We start from the raw sequence: 16,551 nt of genomic DNA, 5'->3' as shown, positions 1-16,551 counted from the left end.
AAAAACCACACAGGGAAAGCAGGAAAAACAAAAACAAAAACAAAAACAAAAAAGGGATTTTTGGGGGGCAGGCGGGCAGCGCCCACATGCGCCGCTGTCTCGGAGCCCCCTCCCCGTGCCAACGCCGCCTGTCCCTTGTCCCCCCCGCAGCACCCTGGGGACGGAGACGGGCCCCGAGTGCTACGAGCTGCAGGTGTGCGTGAAGGATTACTGCTTCGCGCGGGAGGACCGCACGGTGGGCATCGCCGTGCTGCAGCTCCGCGACATCCTGCAGCGCGCCAGCTGCGCCTGCTGGCTGCCCCTGGGCCGCCGCATCCACATGGACGACACCGGGCTCACCGTGCTGCGCATCCTCTCCCAGCGCAACAACGACGAGGTGGCCAAGGAGTTCGTCAAGCTCAAGTCCGACACGCGCTCGGCCGAGGAGGGCAGCAGTTAAATCCCCCCCCCCTTGTCCCCCCCCCTACCCAGCCCAGCGTCCTCCAGCCACGTATAAGCCATAAGAGCGGCCACGAGAGGAGGCGCCTGCCCGGCCCCGGTGTTTGGGGGGGTGCAGGGGCAGTGTTGGACCCCCCCCGTCCCTCCCCTGGGTGGTAGCGCTGAGCACGAGCACCCCCCCGTCCCACCCCGATGGGGCTGGGGGGGCTGCAGGGAAGGGCTGGACCCCAAGCTGGGCGATGGGGAGGCTCTGCCCCTTCCCAGCCTGGGCTGGAGGGACCCTCATGCCCCATCCCCACCCCACCCGGCCCTAAACCTCATCGAGTGACACAAGGGAAGCACTGGGATGGGGGGGTGGGAGGTTGCGGGGGGGTCTTCCCAGCGCGATGACCCCTTGTCCCCCACCCGGTGTTAACCAGGGGCAGGGCCCCCCCAACCCAGCACCCTGTACATATGTAAATAGCTGTACATACACGGGGCAGCAGGACACGGCCGTGTCCCGCACCCCGAAGGGCTATAGGGGCTGGGGGGCCGGTGGGCACAGCCCCCACCACAGGGTCCCCCCCCCAGCCGGCGGTGGCACCACCAGGGCCGGGAGCAGCAGGGAGCAGCCCCCGGCCCCTATCCTGTCTTCCCTGCCTGGCCGCCGTGCGGGTGGCCCCGCTGCCCCCCCCCAGGGTGCCAGGGTGGGGGCACCCCCCTCCCACGGGCTGGGGGGGCACCCATCTCCCTTGGCTCTGGTGAGCAGGGACTGCCCCCCCCCACCCCCCCATGTGGCACAAGGTCTCTGCAGCAGCCCCCATGGGACCTCTTTGGCACAAGCAAGACCCTTGGCCCCCTCCCCAATAGGACCCCCCCCCCCCCATATTCCCCATTAACCACCATTTCTGTGTGATCAGTGGTGTGCGTGTCTCAGGGGGGTGGATAGGGAGCACAGCGTCCCCCCCATGCTGAGAGGGACGGCCACCCCTCAGCACCAGGGGGGACAGAAGCCTGAAGCCCCCCCAGGTCAATATATACCTCTCAGCCCCCTCCCCACCCCAAAACAGGGTAACCCAGCCCCCCCCCTCCCAGTCCTTTTTCTATAGGATTTGCCTGGGACCAAAGGGTTTAGGTATCCACTCATTTCTGTTCAATGTTTACACCCCTTTTCTAACTGCTGCTCCCGGGGGGGGCCCAGCCCCATTCTCCCCCCCCCCCAAAAAAAAAATGTGCCCCCTCTCCCCCCAGTCCTGTTTGGCATGTGATTGAACCGACCCCCCCGCTCCTGTACCCGTGTCACCGATGCCCCTGTGTCTGTACCTCCCCCCGCCAGGGGGGCTACCATGGATGCATGACCGTGAGATGTTTTGCACTATTTTGACTTTTTTGGGCTCTGTAAAAATATTTTATTATAACTGACATTAAAAAGCACACCCTTGGCTGTGGCTGCGGGTGCTGGGGGAGGGAGGAGCAGGTACCCAGGGGCACCCTATCCCCACTGCCCCCCCCTTTTAAGCTCAACCCCAAGGATAAGGACCCCAGGGATGCTGCACCACCCTCCCCACAGCTCAGGATTTGCTCTTCCCACCCCATGTAAAGGCCAAACTCCATCCCAGGGGTTAAAGGGGACTGGGGCAGACCCCAAACACCCGCCCCCCCCACCTCCAACCACCCCCACCCTGCAAAGAGCGCATGCCCACAGCCAACTTCAGACACCCAAATTATCTGCAAAGACTTTTATTAGCACCAAAAGGATTAAAAAGTGGCCAGAACAGATGTGGCTGCACCACAAAACAAAGTACCCGCGGGTCTCAGCAACAAACAGCCCCCAGGGGAGCACCACGCAGCGCAGCAAACCCCAAATCGCCGCCGTCCTCCTGCTCCTGGGGGGTCAGACGGGGCTCAGAGGCGGAGGAGGAAGGCCAGGTCCATGGTGTCGGGGATGCGGAGCTCGTCCAGGTGCACGGGGGAGGCGACGAAGGGCAGGTTGACAGGGAAGAGGTGGCTGGTGTCCACCAGCAGCTGGCTGGGACCCCCCTGCTGCTGCTCTTGCAGTCGCTTCTGCAAGGGACATGGCGCTCAGCAAGCGGGTAGCAAAATGGGGACGGCAAAATGGGGACAGAGCCCGGGGCCGAGGTCCCCGCTTACCTCCACGGTGCTGATGAAGTCGGGGCTCACGCGCTCCTCCAGCCCCGCAGCGGGGGTGTACGCCCGCAGGATCTTCACAACCTGGAGGGACATCGGGGGAGCCCTGTGACCCCCCTGCCCCAGATCCCAGCCCCAGGGGGTGACCCCCAATCCCCTCCCTGGTACCTGCTGCGGGGACAGCACCGTGCACAGGCTGCAGATCGCCCCAGCATCCTCCTCCGTCGCCTTCTTCACCTGCAGCAGCTGGGCAGCCTGCACCAGCGGCTCCAGCATCTCGCGGGCCCCGCTGTGCTGCAGCCCCTGCGCCCGCAGCCACTGCTCCAGCTGGCTGATGTTGTACCTGCCGTGACAAAGGGGGTCAGGGGGAGGCACCCACCGTGTCCCAACACCTCCAAAATGCACTACAAGCCCGTGGGGGCACCAACCTGAGCTGGATGCCGCGGGTCCAGGAGCAGGCGTCCTTCCTCAGCAGCAGGTAGTTGAGGGTGGTGCCGCTGACGAGGAAGAGGAGCTGGCGCAGGACCTGGTGCCCCACGGCCGGGGCCAGCCCGTGGCGACCCAGCAGCTGGTGGAAGGAGCCCAGCTGCTGCAGGAGCTCGGGCAGGGTGTGGGCTACAGGGGCCGAGGGCCGGTGGAGGCCGGGAGGGCAGGAGGAGGCCAAGCCCTGGATGGTCTCGCTCTCCAGCATTGCAGAAACTGGAGGGTTAGGAAGAAAAAAGGGGAAAAAAAGGTTGGTCAGAGCAAAGAGGTGCTGTGTTGTGCTTTGCAGGGCTCCTTAGCTCTGCATCGTGGTTGGGGACATAAAGACTGGTAGAGTAGGGGGGTGAGGGAGCCCCCCCAGGGCTACCCAGGGGTGCTGAGCCCCCTCCAGCTCCCCCTTCCAAGCTGGGAGGCTCAGGGAGCAGCAGGACCCCACAGAGACCCAATTCCAAGCCCAGCTCCGGGCACACCACAGGTTGCTCCTGCAGCACTCCCCTCCCCAAGCCAGCATCCCAGCACAGGGGCCCTGCGAGCCCCCCAGCCCCCATTCCCTGAGCCCCCGGGTACCGATCATGGGCTTGAGGCGCTTCTCGGCGGTGCGGATGAGCTGCTGGTAGAGCTGCACGGCCAAGGCACCCAGGCTGCGGCCGGCGCTCTGCAGGTCCAGGTGCTGCAGGCGGTGTGTGCTCTGCCGCGCTGTGTTCCCCTGGGAGCAGCTCTGCGGGCACGGCCAGGTCAGGGGGACAAAAAATAAGAATAAAGAAATACAGGGTACCCCCCCCATCCCTCCTGGGGGATGAGCGCATCGGCTCCATCCCTCTACAGCCCCATGCACACCCAGGTTGGGATTCTTGGGATGCAGCCCCAGCCCTGGGCAAGCTTCACTGCCCCCTTCCCAAAGTCCCCAAAGCCCCCACACTTCCCAGGAAGGGTGTAGGGGTGTGATGTCCCCCTCCCCAGCCCAACCTCACCTCATCCCGGCCGTACTGGCGCAGGCAGTTCAGAAGCTGGCAGGTGTTTGCCAGCCAGAGGGCCACAACTTCAAAGTCATCGCTGTGCTTCTGCAAGGGGGGGAAGTGAGCACAGTGGGGGGGTCAGCAAGGCTCCAGCAGTGCCAGCAGCAAGCACCCCCACCCCATGCTTTCTCCAAACCCCCCCAGCCCCAGGGGATGCTCAGGTTGGACTCCCCACCTCCCCCACACAAAGCCCTGGGGACCAGGCTGCAGCCCCAGTGCCTCCCCCCCATGTGCCAGCAGAGCTCCTGCTCCTCAGCCCAAATCCCCCCCCGGGGGCCAGGCCCAGCACCTTCATCACCCTCTTGATGGCATTGATGGCTGCATCCAGCAGGGAGCGGGCCCGCGGCTCGTCACGGCAGTGGTCTGCGTGGCGGAGGCAGAGGAAGAGGAGGAAGGCCGGCAGCTCCGGCAGCGCCCCAGGGCTGCTCTGCGGGCGGTAGTCTGCAGGGGGGAGCAGGGGACAGGCACTTACTGGGAGCTGAAGGGGGCAGGGTGCTGCCCCAGCAAGGTGGGAAGGATGAGACCATCCTCTGGGGAAGAAACCCTAGTAGGGAGCAAGCTGCTCCGTTGGGTAATGGGGTCCCCATCCACCCAAACCCTACCTGTGATGACGGCCTTGATGATGCGCCCTTCGTCCTCCATCCTCCATGCCAGCATGGCCTGGGACAGCCCCGGTGGGGATGGGGCTGCTTGGGACGCTGCTGGCTCCTGCCGCAGCCCGGTGGTCTCTCTTTTCACTGGTGGGGAGGAACAGGGGTCACATCCTGCTGTGTCCTGGGCTGGGGGACCTGGAGCAGGTCCCTTCGGCTCAGCCCAAGAAGAGCTCCCCGGGGTTTGTAGGTACCCTGGTCCCCACACCTTGAGGCCGGGTGATGCACCAGCCCCAAAACAGCCTGCCCCCCCCACCCCAGCCAGCCTCGTGCTCCCCCCCCTCCCCATGCAGGCACTCACCTGTGAAGTCCTGGATCTGCTTTGCATAGGCTCTGAGCTGCTTCTGGAGCTTCATGGTGGTCCTCTCCTGCTTCTCCAGCTTCTGGGACAGCTCCTGGGCAGGGACAGCTCTTGTAGGGCTCAGCCACCCCCACCAGCACCCAGCTCATGGGGTACAGAGCTGGGGGATGCCTTGGGTCCCCTGCATCACTCCCCAGTGGGATGCTGGGGCTCGCTATGGGGTGGGGGGAGCTGCCCGAGCCCTGTGCCCCCCCCCCTTACCCAATTCTCCTCCTTGAGCCGCACGACGTGGTGCTGCAGCCCCTCCTGGCCCTGGTGCCGCTGCAGGTCCTGGATGAGGGCTGCCTGCTGCTGGCTCAGCTGCTTGAGCGAGCGGATGTCAAGGTGCAGCCCCTCCACCTCCTCCTCGTGCTGCTGCTTCTCCTCCTGCAGCTGGCTCGCCAGCAGCCTGCGTGCGCCGGGGGAACCCGAGTCACCGAGCCAGGCCGGTGTCACCTGCCTGGCCTGGCCTGGGACCCGTGCTGACATTATCACTGTCAGTGACACACAGCGGGGTCGAGAGCACCCTCAGCATGCCCGTGCACCCCGCTGAGGGGTGCAGACCCAGGAGGAGGGGGTGCCATCCCCAGGGACCTGGCAGGGCTCAGAGGTGTGCCCACGGGAACCTCGTGCAGACCAACACGACCACACGCAGGGCACTGCGCCTGGGTCGGGGCAGTCCCAGACATCAGCACAGGACAGAGGGATGGAGAGCAGCCCCGTGGAGAAGGGCTTGGGGTACTGGTGGGTGGGAAATAGGACATGAACCAGCAGCGCCTGCTCACAGCCCAGGAAGCCAGCAGCACCCTGGCTGGGGTGAGGAGGGGATTGTGCCCCTCTGCTCTGCCCCTGTGGGACCCCACCTGGAGCACAAGGTCAGGGAGCTGCTAGAGAGTCCAGAGGAGGCCACAGGGATGCTCAGGGGATGGAGCAGCTCTGCTATGAGGACAGGCTGGGAGACCTGGGGGTGCTCAGTCTGGAGAAGAGAAGGCTCTGGGGAGACCTCACAGCGGCCTGCCAGTGCCTGAAGGGGACTTGTAAGAGAGACTTTTTCCACAAGGGCACGTACTGATATGACAAGGGGTAAGGGATTTAAACTAAAAGAGGGTAGGTTCAGATGAGCTGTTAGGAAGAAATTCTTCCCTCTGAGGGCGGTGAGGCCCTGGCTGAGGCTTCCCTGAGGAGCTGTGGGTGCCCCATCCCTGGCAGGGCCCAAGGCCAGGCTGGATGGGGCTGGGGGCAGCCTGGGCTGCTGGGGGGGGGTCATGCCCGTGGCACGGGTGGGACAGCGTGGGCTTCGAGGTCCCTTCCAACTCAAACCTCTCCATGGTGCTGTCAATCATCACACCCCATTCCTCAGGGCATCATTTGTCCCTCAAAGCCTGCAAGCTTGGGACTTGCCCCCTGCCCTGATCTTCCCTCTGGATGCACCAAGGCCAGCTGGGGGCACCCAGCAAGCTTGTGGGGTGGGGGCACCCATTCTGGGGAGCTCCAGCCTCCCAAGAGGATGCAGCACAGCAGGGAAGAGGAGCCAAGGACGCAGGTAGGGAGACTGCTGCTTTAGAGGTTTGGAGCTGCCCAGCACCACAGCACTGCACTGGTGAGGTGGCTGCAGTCGGCCAGGACAGCAGGGAACCCCCCAGCAGCACCCCACGATGCTGCACCCCACTGCAGGGAACCCAGCCCCAGCCAGACCCTCCCTGTGGCCCCACTCACTTGTTGGCAACCTGCACAGCGTCATATGCATGCTTCAAGTCATCGTCTGCTGCCTTCTCCGGGCTCCTGCCCAGCCCCAGCATCCCAGCGATGTTCTGCCAGGACAGCAGGGCAGGGTGAGAGCAGCCCCAGCAGCCCCATCCAGCCCCATATCAGTGGGGCAAGGACTCACCCTTCGCTTGAGGAAGTCCAGGGGTTTCTTCTCCTCGTGCTCAGCAGAGGCTTTGCTCCTCCGCAGCTCCTCACGGGTGCGGGCCAGCTCCTCGGTGACGGCGTTGAGCTGCCCCAGCAGCAGGAGGTACGCCTGCTCCAAGGGGTCCTGCCCCGCACCACCGTTGGGCAGTGGCTCTGCCGCGGGCTGGGGACCCTCAGACACCGGCTGACAGCGCTCCTCCGGCCCCTGGGTGCAAGGAGGGGGCTTGGGGTGGGAGCCAGGGGCTGAAATCCCTGCAAACACCCCCAGGTGGGCGCATGGTGGCCCCACAGGCTCCTTGTCACCCCCGACCCTGCCAGCCCCACCATTGTCCCCACTACCTCAGGCTGTTGGTCGGAGCCATCCCGCGATGGGGCGGTGGACATGGAGGACAGGTAGCTGCTCTCGGAGCCCAGGAAGCTCTCGGATGAAGGGGAGCGCCTGAAGGTGCTTTGCTGAGGGGGAGGAGGGCAGGGTTGGTGCCCCGCACCCCAAACACCGACCGGCCAGCACACACCACTTGTCCCCGCCCCAGGATGGGGCACAAGGACAGGGCAGCTCAGCCCTCCAACCCCACAGCTTAACAGAAGGTAGTTTTGGAGCCTCCCCCTTAAAGAAAGGTGGTTTTGAAGCCCCCCCAAAGGATGATGGCTTTGGAGCCCCCCCCCCTTTAAAGGACAGTGGCTTTGAAGCCCCCCAGGCTGCCTTAGCTGGGGGAGCCCCCAGCACACGAACCCAGTTGCCCACTTCCCATAGTCCAGGGGTCCCCAGGGGGGTCGAGCCCCCCAGCCCCTCACCCTGTGGAAGGCCACCTCATCCCGCAGGTTCTCGTAGCCCTGCTCCAGGCGGGCGTACTCCTTCACCAGGCTCTGGTAGCGCGCCCGCTCCTCCTCCAGCTCCTGCTGCAGCCCCCGGCTCTCCCGCACCGCGCGCTGGTGCTGCTCTGCAGGGGACAGGGGACACACGGGTAGGGGACGAGACGCGGCCCCTGCAATGAGGGGGGGAACACCAGGCCTGCAGGACCAGCCTCGTGCAGGATGGGGCAGGGGAACCCTTTACCTTCCAGATCCTGCGACTGCTCCAAGGTGCGTTGGATCAGGGCATCCCTCTCCTCCCCCAGGTGCAGTTTCACCGCCTCCACCTCTGCCAGGCGCTGGGGGGGGAAGCAGAGGGGTCAGTACAGCCCAGAGACCTCTCTGTGGGCACTCAGCACCAGGCTCAGTGCCCTGGAAAACCCCCACAGATCAAGAGCAGCCCCAGCTATCCCCACAACAGACCTTCCGGAGCTCATCAACCTCCTGTGCCAGACGGCTCTCGGCGCTGTGCCTCTCCAGCTCTGCCAGCCGCTCCTGCAGCTGCTGGACCTGGGCATCACGAGCTGCATCCTCCCGCAGCCCCTGCATCTCGGCCCGCAGGCGCTGCACCTCCTCGGCGTGGGCAGTGTTCAGCGCCGAGAGCTGCTCCGCCAGCCGCTGCTTCTCCTGGGCCTGGGGGGGCAGAGCAGGTTATGGGGTGCTGGGGGCATCCCCTCAGGTCCCCTTCTCCCCATCAGTGGGAGCCCTGCGCCTTGGGTACCCCCCCACCACGCAGAGCTGTCCATCAGGCACCATCCCAGATGGAGCCACGCATCATGAGCTTTGCCATGCCTTCACATCCTGCTCCCCACCTCCAGGGACAGGGCAGCACCGCAGGGGCCCTCCCTCCCACCCCGCAGCCACCCCCAGAGCTGGAGCAGTGGCAGCCGGAGCCGAGACGCTCACCCAGATGGCAGCAGGAGATGTGGCCGGTGGGAGAACGCGCTGTGCCGGAGCCATTCTGGCACACGCTGCTGTGCTGTGAGGCTGTGCCCACCCAAGCACCCAGGAGGGCTCCAGCACCTCCCTGGGGTGCATCAGAAACCCAGCACTGACCCCTCAGTGCAGCACTCCTGCCTGGGGACACGCGTCCTGCAGGGCCAGCTCCATGGGCAGGATGGGGCAGCCCAGGGCCGTGCTTCTGGTGATACAGGGACTGGTCGGCAAAGGCAGGTCCGAGGCAGGCTGCAGCACCCACCTGCTCATCCAGCCTGCACTGCAGCTGCATCACCTTGATCTCCATGCCCTTGTGCAGCTGCTTGTAGTGCTCCACCGAGCGTGCCTCCGCCCGCAGGCGCCGCAGCTCCCGGCGCGCCCGTGCCCGGCGGTAGCAGCACTGCAGGTAGAGCACGGCCCCACGCAGCCGGGTGTAGTGTCTCCGGGCCAGCCAGCCCCTGACAGCTGCCTGGATCACCACAGCTTTCTGGTGCTGCACCATCTGCAAGGGAGAGACGGGGCAGTGGCACCGCCAGCAGGTGCAGGGGCAATGGTGATGCCAGCCCTGTGCACCTGGGGACACCGGGGGCAGTGCCACACTGTCACCAAGAGGTGCTGTGATGCCAGCTGACCCCAAGCAGCATGGCAAGATGTCACCAAGGTGTCAGGAAGGTGACAGCATCACCGAGAGCACGCTGCTCCCCCAGCTGCATGGGGCAGGGGCTCCCCACCACAGGATGGGGGCACCCAGCACCCTGCCAGGCTCCTACCTGCCGGTACAGACGCCGGGCAAACATGCCTCGGGCAAAGGCTTGGATGGTGACAGCAGCCCGGCGTGTGCGCAGGTAGGAGCGCCGGGCCAGCACCATCCTCACGGTCTTCTGCAGCACCACGGCAGCCCTGCTCCTCCGCAGCATCGCAGCAAGCCTGCGGGGAGGCGAGGAGCTGGGTGCAGGGCAGCAGAGCCCCCAGCCCACCCCAGAGCCGGGTTTCTGCTCGTTGCATCTCCCTCAAAGCCCCATCCCTGCTCACCTGCGGGCCAGCAGGCCCCGGGCATGGCGCTGCAGGCAGAGCACCGCGGCACGCACCCGCCCGAAGCGCCGCCGCGCCAGCCAGCCCCGCAGGTGCCGCTGCAGCAGGGTGCAGGCTGCCCACAGCCGCCGGTACCGCAGCTCCTCCAGGTACGCCACCTGGCCGGCCCGGAAAAACACCTTGCTCTTCCCACACTGGTACTTGCTGGGGTCCTGGGGGCAGAAGAGGGGAGTCAGAACCAGGGAGGAGGCACGCCCTGGACAGGTTCCTCTAAAGCGATGCTCTGCATGCTCCCAACCTCCCTTGCTCAGCTTCCCCAGTGGCTGGGGGAATCCCAAATCCTCCCCACCAATATTACACCCATTCCTGCACCCCATGGGGCACGTACACACACACTGGGAGAAAGATGGGAAAAAGCATCAGCAAGGGATGCTCAGGTACTACAGCTGCACCCCCTGAGCAGAGCCCTTACCTGGAGCAATCTCCCCAGGGCAAGGCTGCAGCTCTGCTTCACATCAGCACCCCCCAGCTCCTCTCCGCTCACCAGAGCCCTGTATCTGTCGAAGAACTCCTGGTATGTCCACCTGTGGGGCACAGAGGGGATCAGGGGGGTGTTCTGGCCAGGGGAAGCCCTGGGGTGTCAGGGAAGCAGGGGGTACCTGGAGGGGTAGCCCGCGGCACTGATCCGGATGGTCTCCAGGACCCCACAGGCTCGCAGCTGCTCCACTGCTCGCCTGGAGTCAAACCTGGGGCCAAAGATAAAAAAAACAACTGATCCCATGCAGCTCATCAGGTGTGCACCAAGGCATGCAGGGCAGGAGGGACAGGGCTTGGAGGGTGGGAGCAGAGCCCCGTGGTGCCCCCACTGCACTCACACGAAGGGCAGCTTCTCATCGTTGGGTTTGATGCAGCGGACGTAGTGCGGCGTGGTGCTGCCCAGCGTCTCCATCAGCCGGTTCAGGGAGGCTCTGAACTGCAGAGCACAATGGGGAGGTGGTCAGGGCCAGCAGGAGGGCCTGGGGGTCCCCTGGGACAGGGCAGGGCTCGGGGCTCCCCCATCCTGTACCTGGCTGGAGATGGACTTCTTGCTCCTCTGGCTGCCAGGCAGAGACCTGCGGCTGGGGCGGCCGGGCAGCCGGTGGCCGCTGGACCTGCGGGACTGCAGGGACACGTCCCCATCCTCCAGAAAGAGCTCGGCCAGCAGGGCAGACTGCACGGAGCAGAGCTGTGAGCAGCAAGCAGCACCCCACACCGCCCCAGAGCCAGTACCGCCAGGACACGGCCCCAGAGGCCAGCCCCGTGCAGGATCCTGACACGGCCACAGCCCCAGTGTGCCCTAAATGTGCAGGGACCGGCTGTGCCACCTAGGGGAACCCAAGGGCAAGTCGTGGGCACCCTCCCGGGTGAACAAAACGTGGGCACCCTCCCGGGTGAACAAAAGCTCTCCCCCCAGATGTCCCTTACCTTCTGCCAGGGCCACATGGAGCAGAGGGGAGGAGAAGACAGCATTAGTGACATGGGAGCAGCAGCACACCCCAGCCCGAGGGCAGGAGAATGAAATTGGGGTACCCACATCACAGGGCACCCTGACCGTGGGTCACCACCCCCAGGAAACGCAGGGCTCACCCTGCACGGCTTCCACCTCCCTCAACACCCACCCCTCCCAGCACCCACGGGGCTGGCTCTCACCTTGCTGGCTCGCAGCAGCCCCACCAGCTCCTCAGGGATGGTGTCCCTGTTCTTCTCCACAAACCCACTGCACTGGTACTCCACCTGGCAGGGGACAACACCAGCACCAGCGTTAGGGGCTTCCCTGCCTGGATTGGGGCAGGGCTCTTGGAAAGGACCCTTGCAGGAGCCAGGGCTGGCTGTGGCCACACTACTGATGGCACCACCACCACAGGACCTCTTGTTTTCTGTAATTCCTGCCCTTGGAGCTGCAGCCCAGCACGGAGAGGGCAGAGGCTGCAGGAGATGTCCCCAGCAGCTCCTGAGGGTCAGGCTGGGTGCTGCCAAGCCCCCCACCCAGCAAGGTACCACCACCACTGCAGCTCTCCTACCTTGCCAGCGAAGTGGCAGACAATGAAGGCATCCATGGGCCTCTTGGGCTTCTGGAAGTGGGAGCTGCCGAGGTGGGTCTGGTAGAGCTTCTGCGCCCAGCTCCCGTCACTGCCTTGGGGCATCTGAAAGGCAGAGGGGTTGGAGGGGTGGCCGAGGGCTCAGGACAGCCACAGCAGCCTGCTCCAGTGCCTCGTGCCCACCTTGCACTCCTCGTTCAGCAGGTCCAGGATGCCGAGGCGGCCCTCGATGAGCTCAATGCATGGCTGGTTGTCACAGAAGTCGACAAAGACCCAAGGGATCTCCTCGGTCACATACTCCTCCTGCTCCAGCTTGAAGACATGCTGGAGGGAGAGATGGGGAGCAGGATGAGGTGGGGCAGAGGTGGCCGGTCACCGGCCTGTTTACAGGCAGCAGCTGGGTTTCTGCAGGGCAGGGGCACTTCTGGGGCTGTGCCCAGCTCCAGCAGCCTCCCAGAGCACCAGCCACATCCCCAGGGCAGAAAGCCAGAGGCACCGGCACAGCAGGGTGCTGGAGGGGACATCTGGGTGACACCCACCAGGTTGAAGAGCTGCTGCAGCTTCTCGTTGGCATAGTTGATGCAGAACTGCTCAAAGCTGTTGAACTCAAACATCTCAAACCTGCGGGGAGAGACCCGGCTGAGCAGGACAGAGCCACCCCAACCAGCCTGGAGCTGCAGGTGGCCACGGACCCAACCCCGCTGCAGGGACAGGCACTGCCCCAGGACCCAGCTGGTGGCCACAGACCCGTGGCAGGAGCAGGACCGTGCTCTTCCACGCAGCATGGCAGAGGGGAGCCATCCTTACCCGTAGATGTCCAGGATGCCGATGGAGGTGTGGTGGCCCTCCGGTGACCGCAGGGCACGGTTGACCCTGCTCGCCATCCACCTGAAGACCTGCCCGTACATGTGCTTGGCCAGGGCGTCCCGGGAGTCCAGTGCCTGCTGCCTGGAGAGCGGCTTCAGGTAGGTCTCCCCAGCAGTCACCAGCTTGCGGTGGCAGAGCCAGCGTGTGACCTGCGCCTCCTCGATGCCCAGCAGCTTGCAGAACTGTCTCAGGGCCTCATCAGCAGGCTGCAGAGGGACAGAAGTGTCACCAGCACCACCGGGATGTGGGTCCCAATGCAGCTGGGCATTGTGAGCTCTCGCCCACCTCCACGAAGCACCCGTCCCCGTGGCGGTCCCTCCCTCTGACCACGATGTCACCCAGATGCAGGATGGCAGCAAGGACGGAGAAGAGCTCCAGCTGGTCGGCCTCGGGGACACCTGCGGGCACAGTGGGGGCATGAGGGGCTGCCCCCAGTGCTGGGGGGATCCCCACATCCCACAGGCTGGGGATATGGGAACAGCCAGCAGATATCTGGGCTCCCCAGCACCGGGGTGTCCATCCCCGGTGCTCCCACCAGCAACGGGATGAGGGCAGTGGGATGGTGGGGACCAGCCCTGCCCACCCCCACAGTCTCCCCCACCCGTGTCCCACCAGGACAGTACCCAGGAGGGAGAAGGCGTGCCGCGTGTTGTCCAGGTCGGCTGCATCATCAATGCCAGCAGTGCACTGCCCCTGGCGGGTGTAGTGGAAGGTCTCCGCCCCACCTGCGGGCAAGATGTGCACGTGGTGAAACCAGAACAGCCCCACCAGGCCCCAAACCCCCTCATCCTGAGGTGCAGAGCACACACAGCACCCAGCTGTGTGGCCCAATCCTGCCCCCGTTTTGGGGAACAGCAGGAACACCAGCACTGCCCATGCCATGCCACGGGGCCGCGGTACTCACGGAGACCCAGGCCCTGCAGCTCGGGCAGGGCGGCCGAGGCACAGAGCTGGTAGAAGATGTGGTAGTTCCTCTCTGCTCCCGCCTGTGGGAAGAGCAGCCAGGTCACCTCGGGGCCCCAGAAAGCCCCAGGCTGGGGACAATGGACACTTTGCTCTTCCAGCTTGACCCAGGAGGAGCACAGCAGCCCCGTGCAGCCCCGAGACCCACCTGGAAGGTGATGCGGGACTTCTCCAGCAGGTAGGTTTTGATGGTGGCCCCAGTGACACGGGCTTGGCTGAAGCCAATCTCGATGTACTTTCCAAAGCGGCTGCTGTTGTCATTCCTGGTTGTCTTCGCATTCCCAAAGGCCTGGCAGGAGGCGTCAGGTGGCCTCAGACCTCCAGGTGCTCCGGAGACCTTCAGTCCCCTCCACCCACCCATGTTACTGGGGGGAACATCAGGGATGCAAGGCCACGAGGAGCACAGGGAGAGCCTGGGACGGGCAGGGACCCACCTCCATGACGGGGCTGGAGGCCAGCACCTTCTCCTCCATGCTGGAATCCCCCAGGCAGCCCCCGACGGTGGTGAAGTACCTCATGGCATACTTGGCCGACGCAGTCTTCCCTGCACCCGACTCGCCGCTGATGATGAGGGACTGATTCTTCCCGAACCTGCAGGAGGGGGACATGAGCCCGTGCCCCAGGGGGAAGGCTCTCCATGGGCCGTATGGGGGCTCCAGCCCTGCCCCACCACACCCAGGGGGCTGCTCTCACAGCAAGACCCCCCCCATGGTGCTGCTCTCACCTCACCATCTCCTTGTACGCCTCCTCCGCCAGCGCGAAGATGTGGGGGTCCATGTCCCCCATCTCTCGGCCGCTGTAGGCGTAGATCACCTCCTCCTCATAGATGGGCAGCGGCTTGTAGGGGTTGATGGCAACCAGGATGATACCTGGAGAAGGGGATGTGCACAGGGAAGGGGCACGAGGGCACCAATCCCGGGGTGTGGGGGGGGACATGGGGTGCAGGGGGCTCACCGCAGTAGGTGTAGATGGCGTTGGCCTCCAGGAAGCGCACGCGGAGCGAGTGCAGCACGGCCGGCTCGTGCAGGTAGCTCAGGGCCACCAGGTCATCCTTGCCCGAGAGGCACTCGGGGTTGCAGAGAGGCGGCAGCTGGGACTCGAGGGGGTAAGCCAGCATCTGCGGGGACGGGGCAGGATGAGTGCTGAGCAGGGGCAGGCGGCCCCACGGTGGCAGCACAGGCAGGGGATGTGGCCACAGCACGCTGTGCTCAGACAGCAGACAAGCCACCGGGCACATCCACGGCCTCTCTGCTCCCCGCTGAGGAGCCCAGGCTGGTTTGGGGGCACAGAGCGAGCCCCAGCACCCAGCTCGGGATGCCCGGCCATGCAGTGAGCAAAGGGACCCACGGGGCCACGAGGCCCCAGCCTCACCGAGCCATCCTCCAGGCGGAGGTGCAGAACGGCATCTCCTTCCTTGTAGTCTCTGGTTAGTTCTGCTGCCCTCCAGACCTGGACAGAGTCAGGGATCCAGACCCGGGCACCCTGCGGGGACACAGAAGGGACGAGGTCCCAGCAGATGGCCTCAAACACAGGACAGGAGATGCAGACAGCCCTGAGCTGGGCATCGCAGCCCCCTGTGGCTCTCGCAGGCAGCGGCCTGGTGCTCAGCATCACCACCGGGCACCCATGGACCTGCTGCTCCTGCTGGCAGGAATCCTGCCCAGCTGTGCAGGAGGGCACTGGGGCTACTGCTGTGGGATCAGCAAAGATCAGAGCCCGACACCAGAAAGCTTCTGCAAGAATGGGATCAAAACCAGCTCTGGCACCCCAGAAACAGAGCCAGGGAGATACCCCAGCCCCAGGTTCCTTGTTCTGACCCAGCCCCATGGCTCTCCCACCCCAGCAGGCAGCACCCCCTGCCCTAGTGCTGTAGGACTGGCCCTGCCCCACTGCAGGATGCAGGGAGATGGGGAACCCACAGCTCCAGGACCCCACTGCAGCGGCTCCGCCAGCCTGCAAGGAGCGAGGGCTGCTGCAGGGGGCCGGTGCCCCCGCTGCTCCGTGCAGGCAGGCACGAGGCCATATTGCAAGCTTAAAAAGGGAAAAAAAGCTCCTCTAATGGCTGCAGCGCTGCTGCTGGGCTCAGGGAGCACCTCACTGCTTCCACACGCCACCTCGGAGCCCTCTGCTGCTCTCACACCCCGCTCCCACCCCAGCCCCTCATCAGGGGCCAGGGCTGGCGATGCCATCCTGCTGCTGAATCCACAAACCCAGGGGGGCAGTGGGCAGCGAACCCCCAGGTCTGGGGAGCACCCACATCGCTGCCCTGCTGGAGCCCAGCAAACACAAGCCCAGCAGGCTGGGGAGGGGGCGCAAAGGGGGCTGCGCTTTGGGTGCCCCCTCGCAGGGACCAGCAGCGGTCCCAGAGGTGCTGGGGGGGGGGGGCCAGCATTGCAGCCCTTTCCCCCCACCCCCAGAAGCACCAAGCCTTACCTGCCCGTAGGGCTGCCCTGCTGCCATGGTCTCCCCACTTCTGCCACACTGCTGCCCCCCCTCGCCTGTGGTCCCTTTATGGCTGTTAATTGCTGCTAATTGGCTGGGGGGGTCCCCACCCACTAATTGCTGCTAATTGGCTGGGGGGGTCCTGCCCTGCTCTGCTACCTGGTCAGCCCCACACACCCTCACCCGCTAGGGGAGATGATGAGGGGCTGTGGCTAGCTTCTCCCCACCCCACAGCTGCAGCACCCTAAGAGACCCCCACCTTGTAGGCACCCCCAAGACACCCCCACCTCCCATTTGGGACATCCAAACCCCCTCCTGGGACCCCCCTGAGAAGGGGACAACCCAAGACCCCTTGAATCACCCCCCTACCTGGGACCATGGAGGGCACCCCAAGCCTCTCCTATCTAAGACACCCC

At 65.1% G+C, this 16,551-nt stretch overlaps 2 protein-coding genes across 3 annotated transcripts in view; one reads left to right on the top strand and one right to left on the bottom strand.

The window, feature by feature from the left end:
• Positions 1-1,236, top strand: part of UNC13A (unc-13 homolog A) — a 29,140-nt gene extending 27,904 nt beyond the window's left edge. For both annotated transcript variants that reach the window (XM_084498561.1, XM_084498560.1), the window contains one exon: positions 151-1,236. In XM_084498561.1, coding sequence (XP_084354687.1) covers positions 151-439 — 289 coding nt within the window. In that variant the 3' untranslated portion in view covers positions 440-1,236. The remainder of the gene's footprint in view (positions 1-150) is intronic.
• Positions 1,237-2,141: 905 nt separating this feature from the next.
• Positions 2,142-16,170, bottom strand: LOC311423937 (unconventional myosin-Vb-like). Its single transcript, XM_084498559.1, has 37 exons — positions 16,127-16,170; positions 15,065-15,175; positions 14,648-14,810; positions 14,418-14,562; positions 14,128-14,284; positions 13,842-13,982; positions 13,635-13,716; positions 13,354-13,455; positions 13,016-13,128; positions 12,671-12,936; positions 12,403-12,484; positions 12,047-12,187; positions 11,846-11,968; positions 11,475-11,558; positions 10,852-10,995; positions 10,661-10,758; positions 10,445-10,531; positions 10,258-10,369; positions 9,786-9,997; positions 9,524-9,680; positions 9,016-9,255; positions 8,241-8,450; positions 8,023-8,116; positions 7,761-7,906; positions 7,305-7,418; positions 6,943-7,170; positions 6,771-6,865; positions 5,277-5,463; positions 5,016-5,109; positions 4,667-4,801; positions 4,354-4,505; positions 4,020-4,109; positions 3,616-3,766; positions 2,994-3,264; positions 2,734-2,908; positions 2,569-2,649; positions 2,142-2,481 (listed from the first exon to the last, which is right to left on the bottom strand). Exons 1-37 carry the CDS (start codon positions 16,151-16,153, stop codon positions 2,323-2,325), a joined length of 5,169 nt encoding a protein of 1,722 aa, XP_084354685.1. The 5' UTR covers positions 16,154-16,170; the 3' UTR covers positions 2,142-2,322.
• Positions 16,171-16,551: the final 381 nt, after the last annotated feature.

This window comes from Aythya ferina (assembly GCF_964211825.1).
Source record: "Aythya ferina genome assembly, chromosome: 26".
In the NCBI taxonomy this organism is placed as follows: Eukaryota; Metazoa; Chordata; class Aves; order Anseriformes; family Anatidae; genus Aythya; species Aythya ferina.
This window is presented reverse-complemented; position numbering and strand designations above follow the sequence as displayed.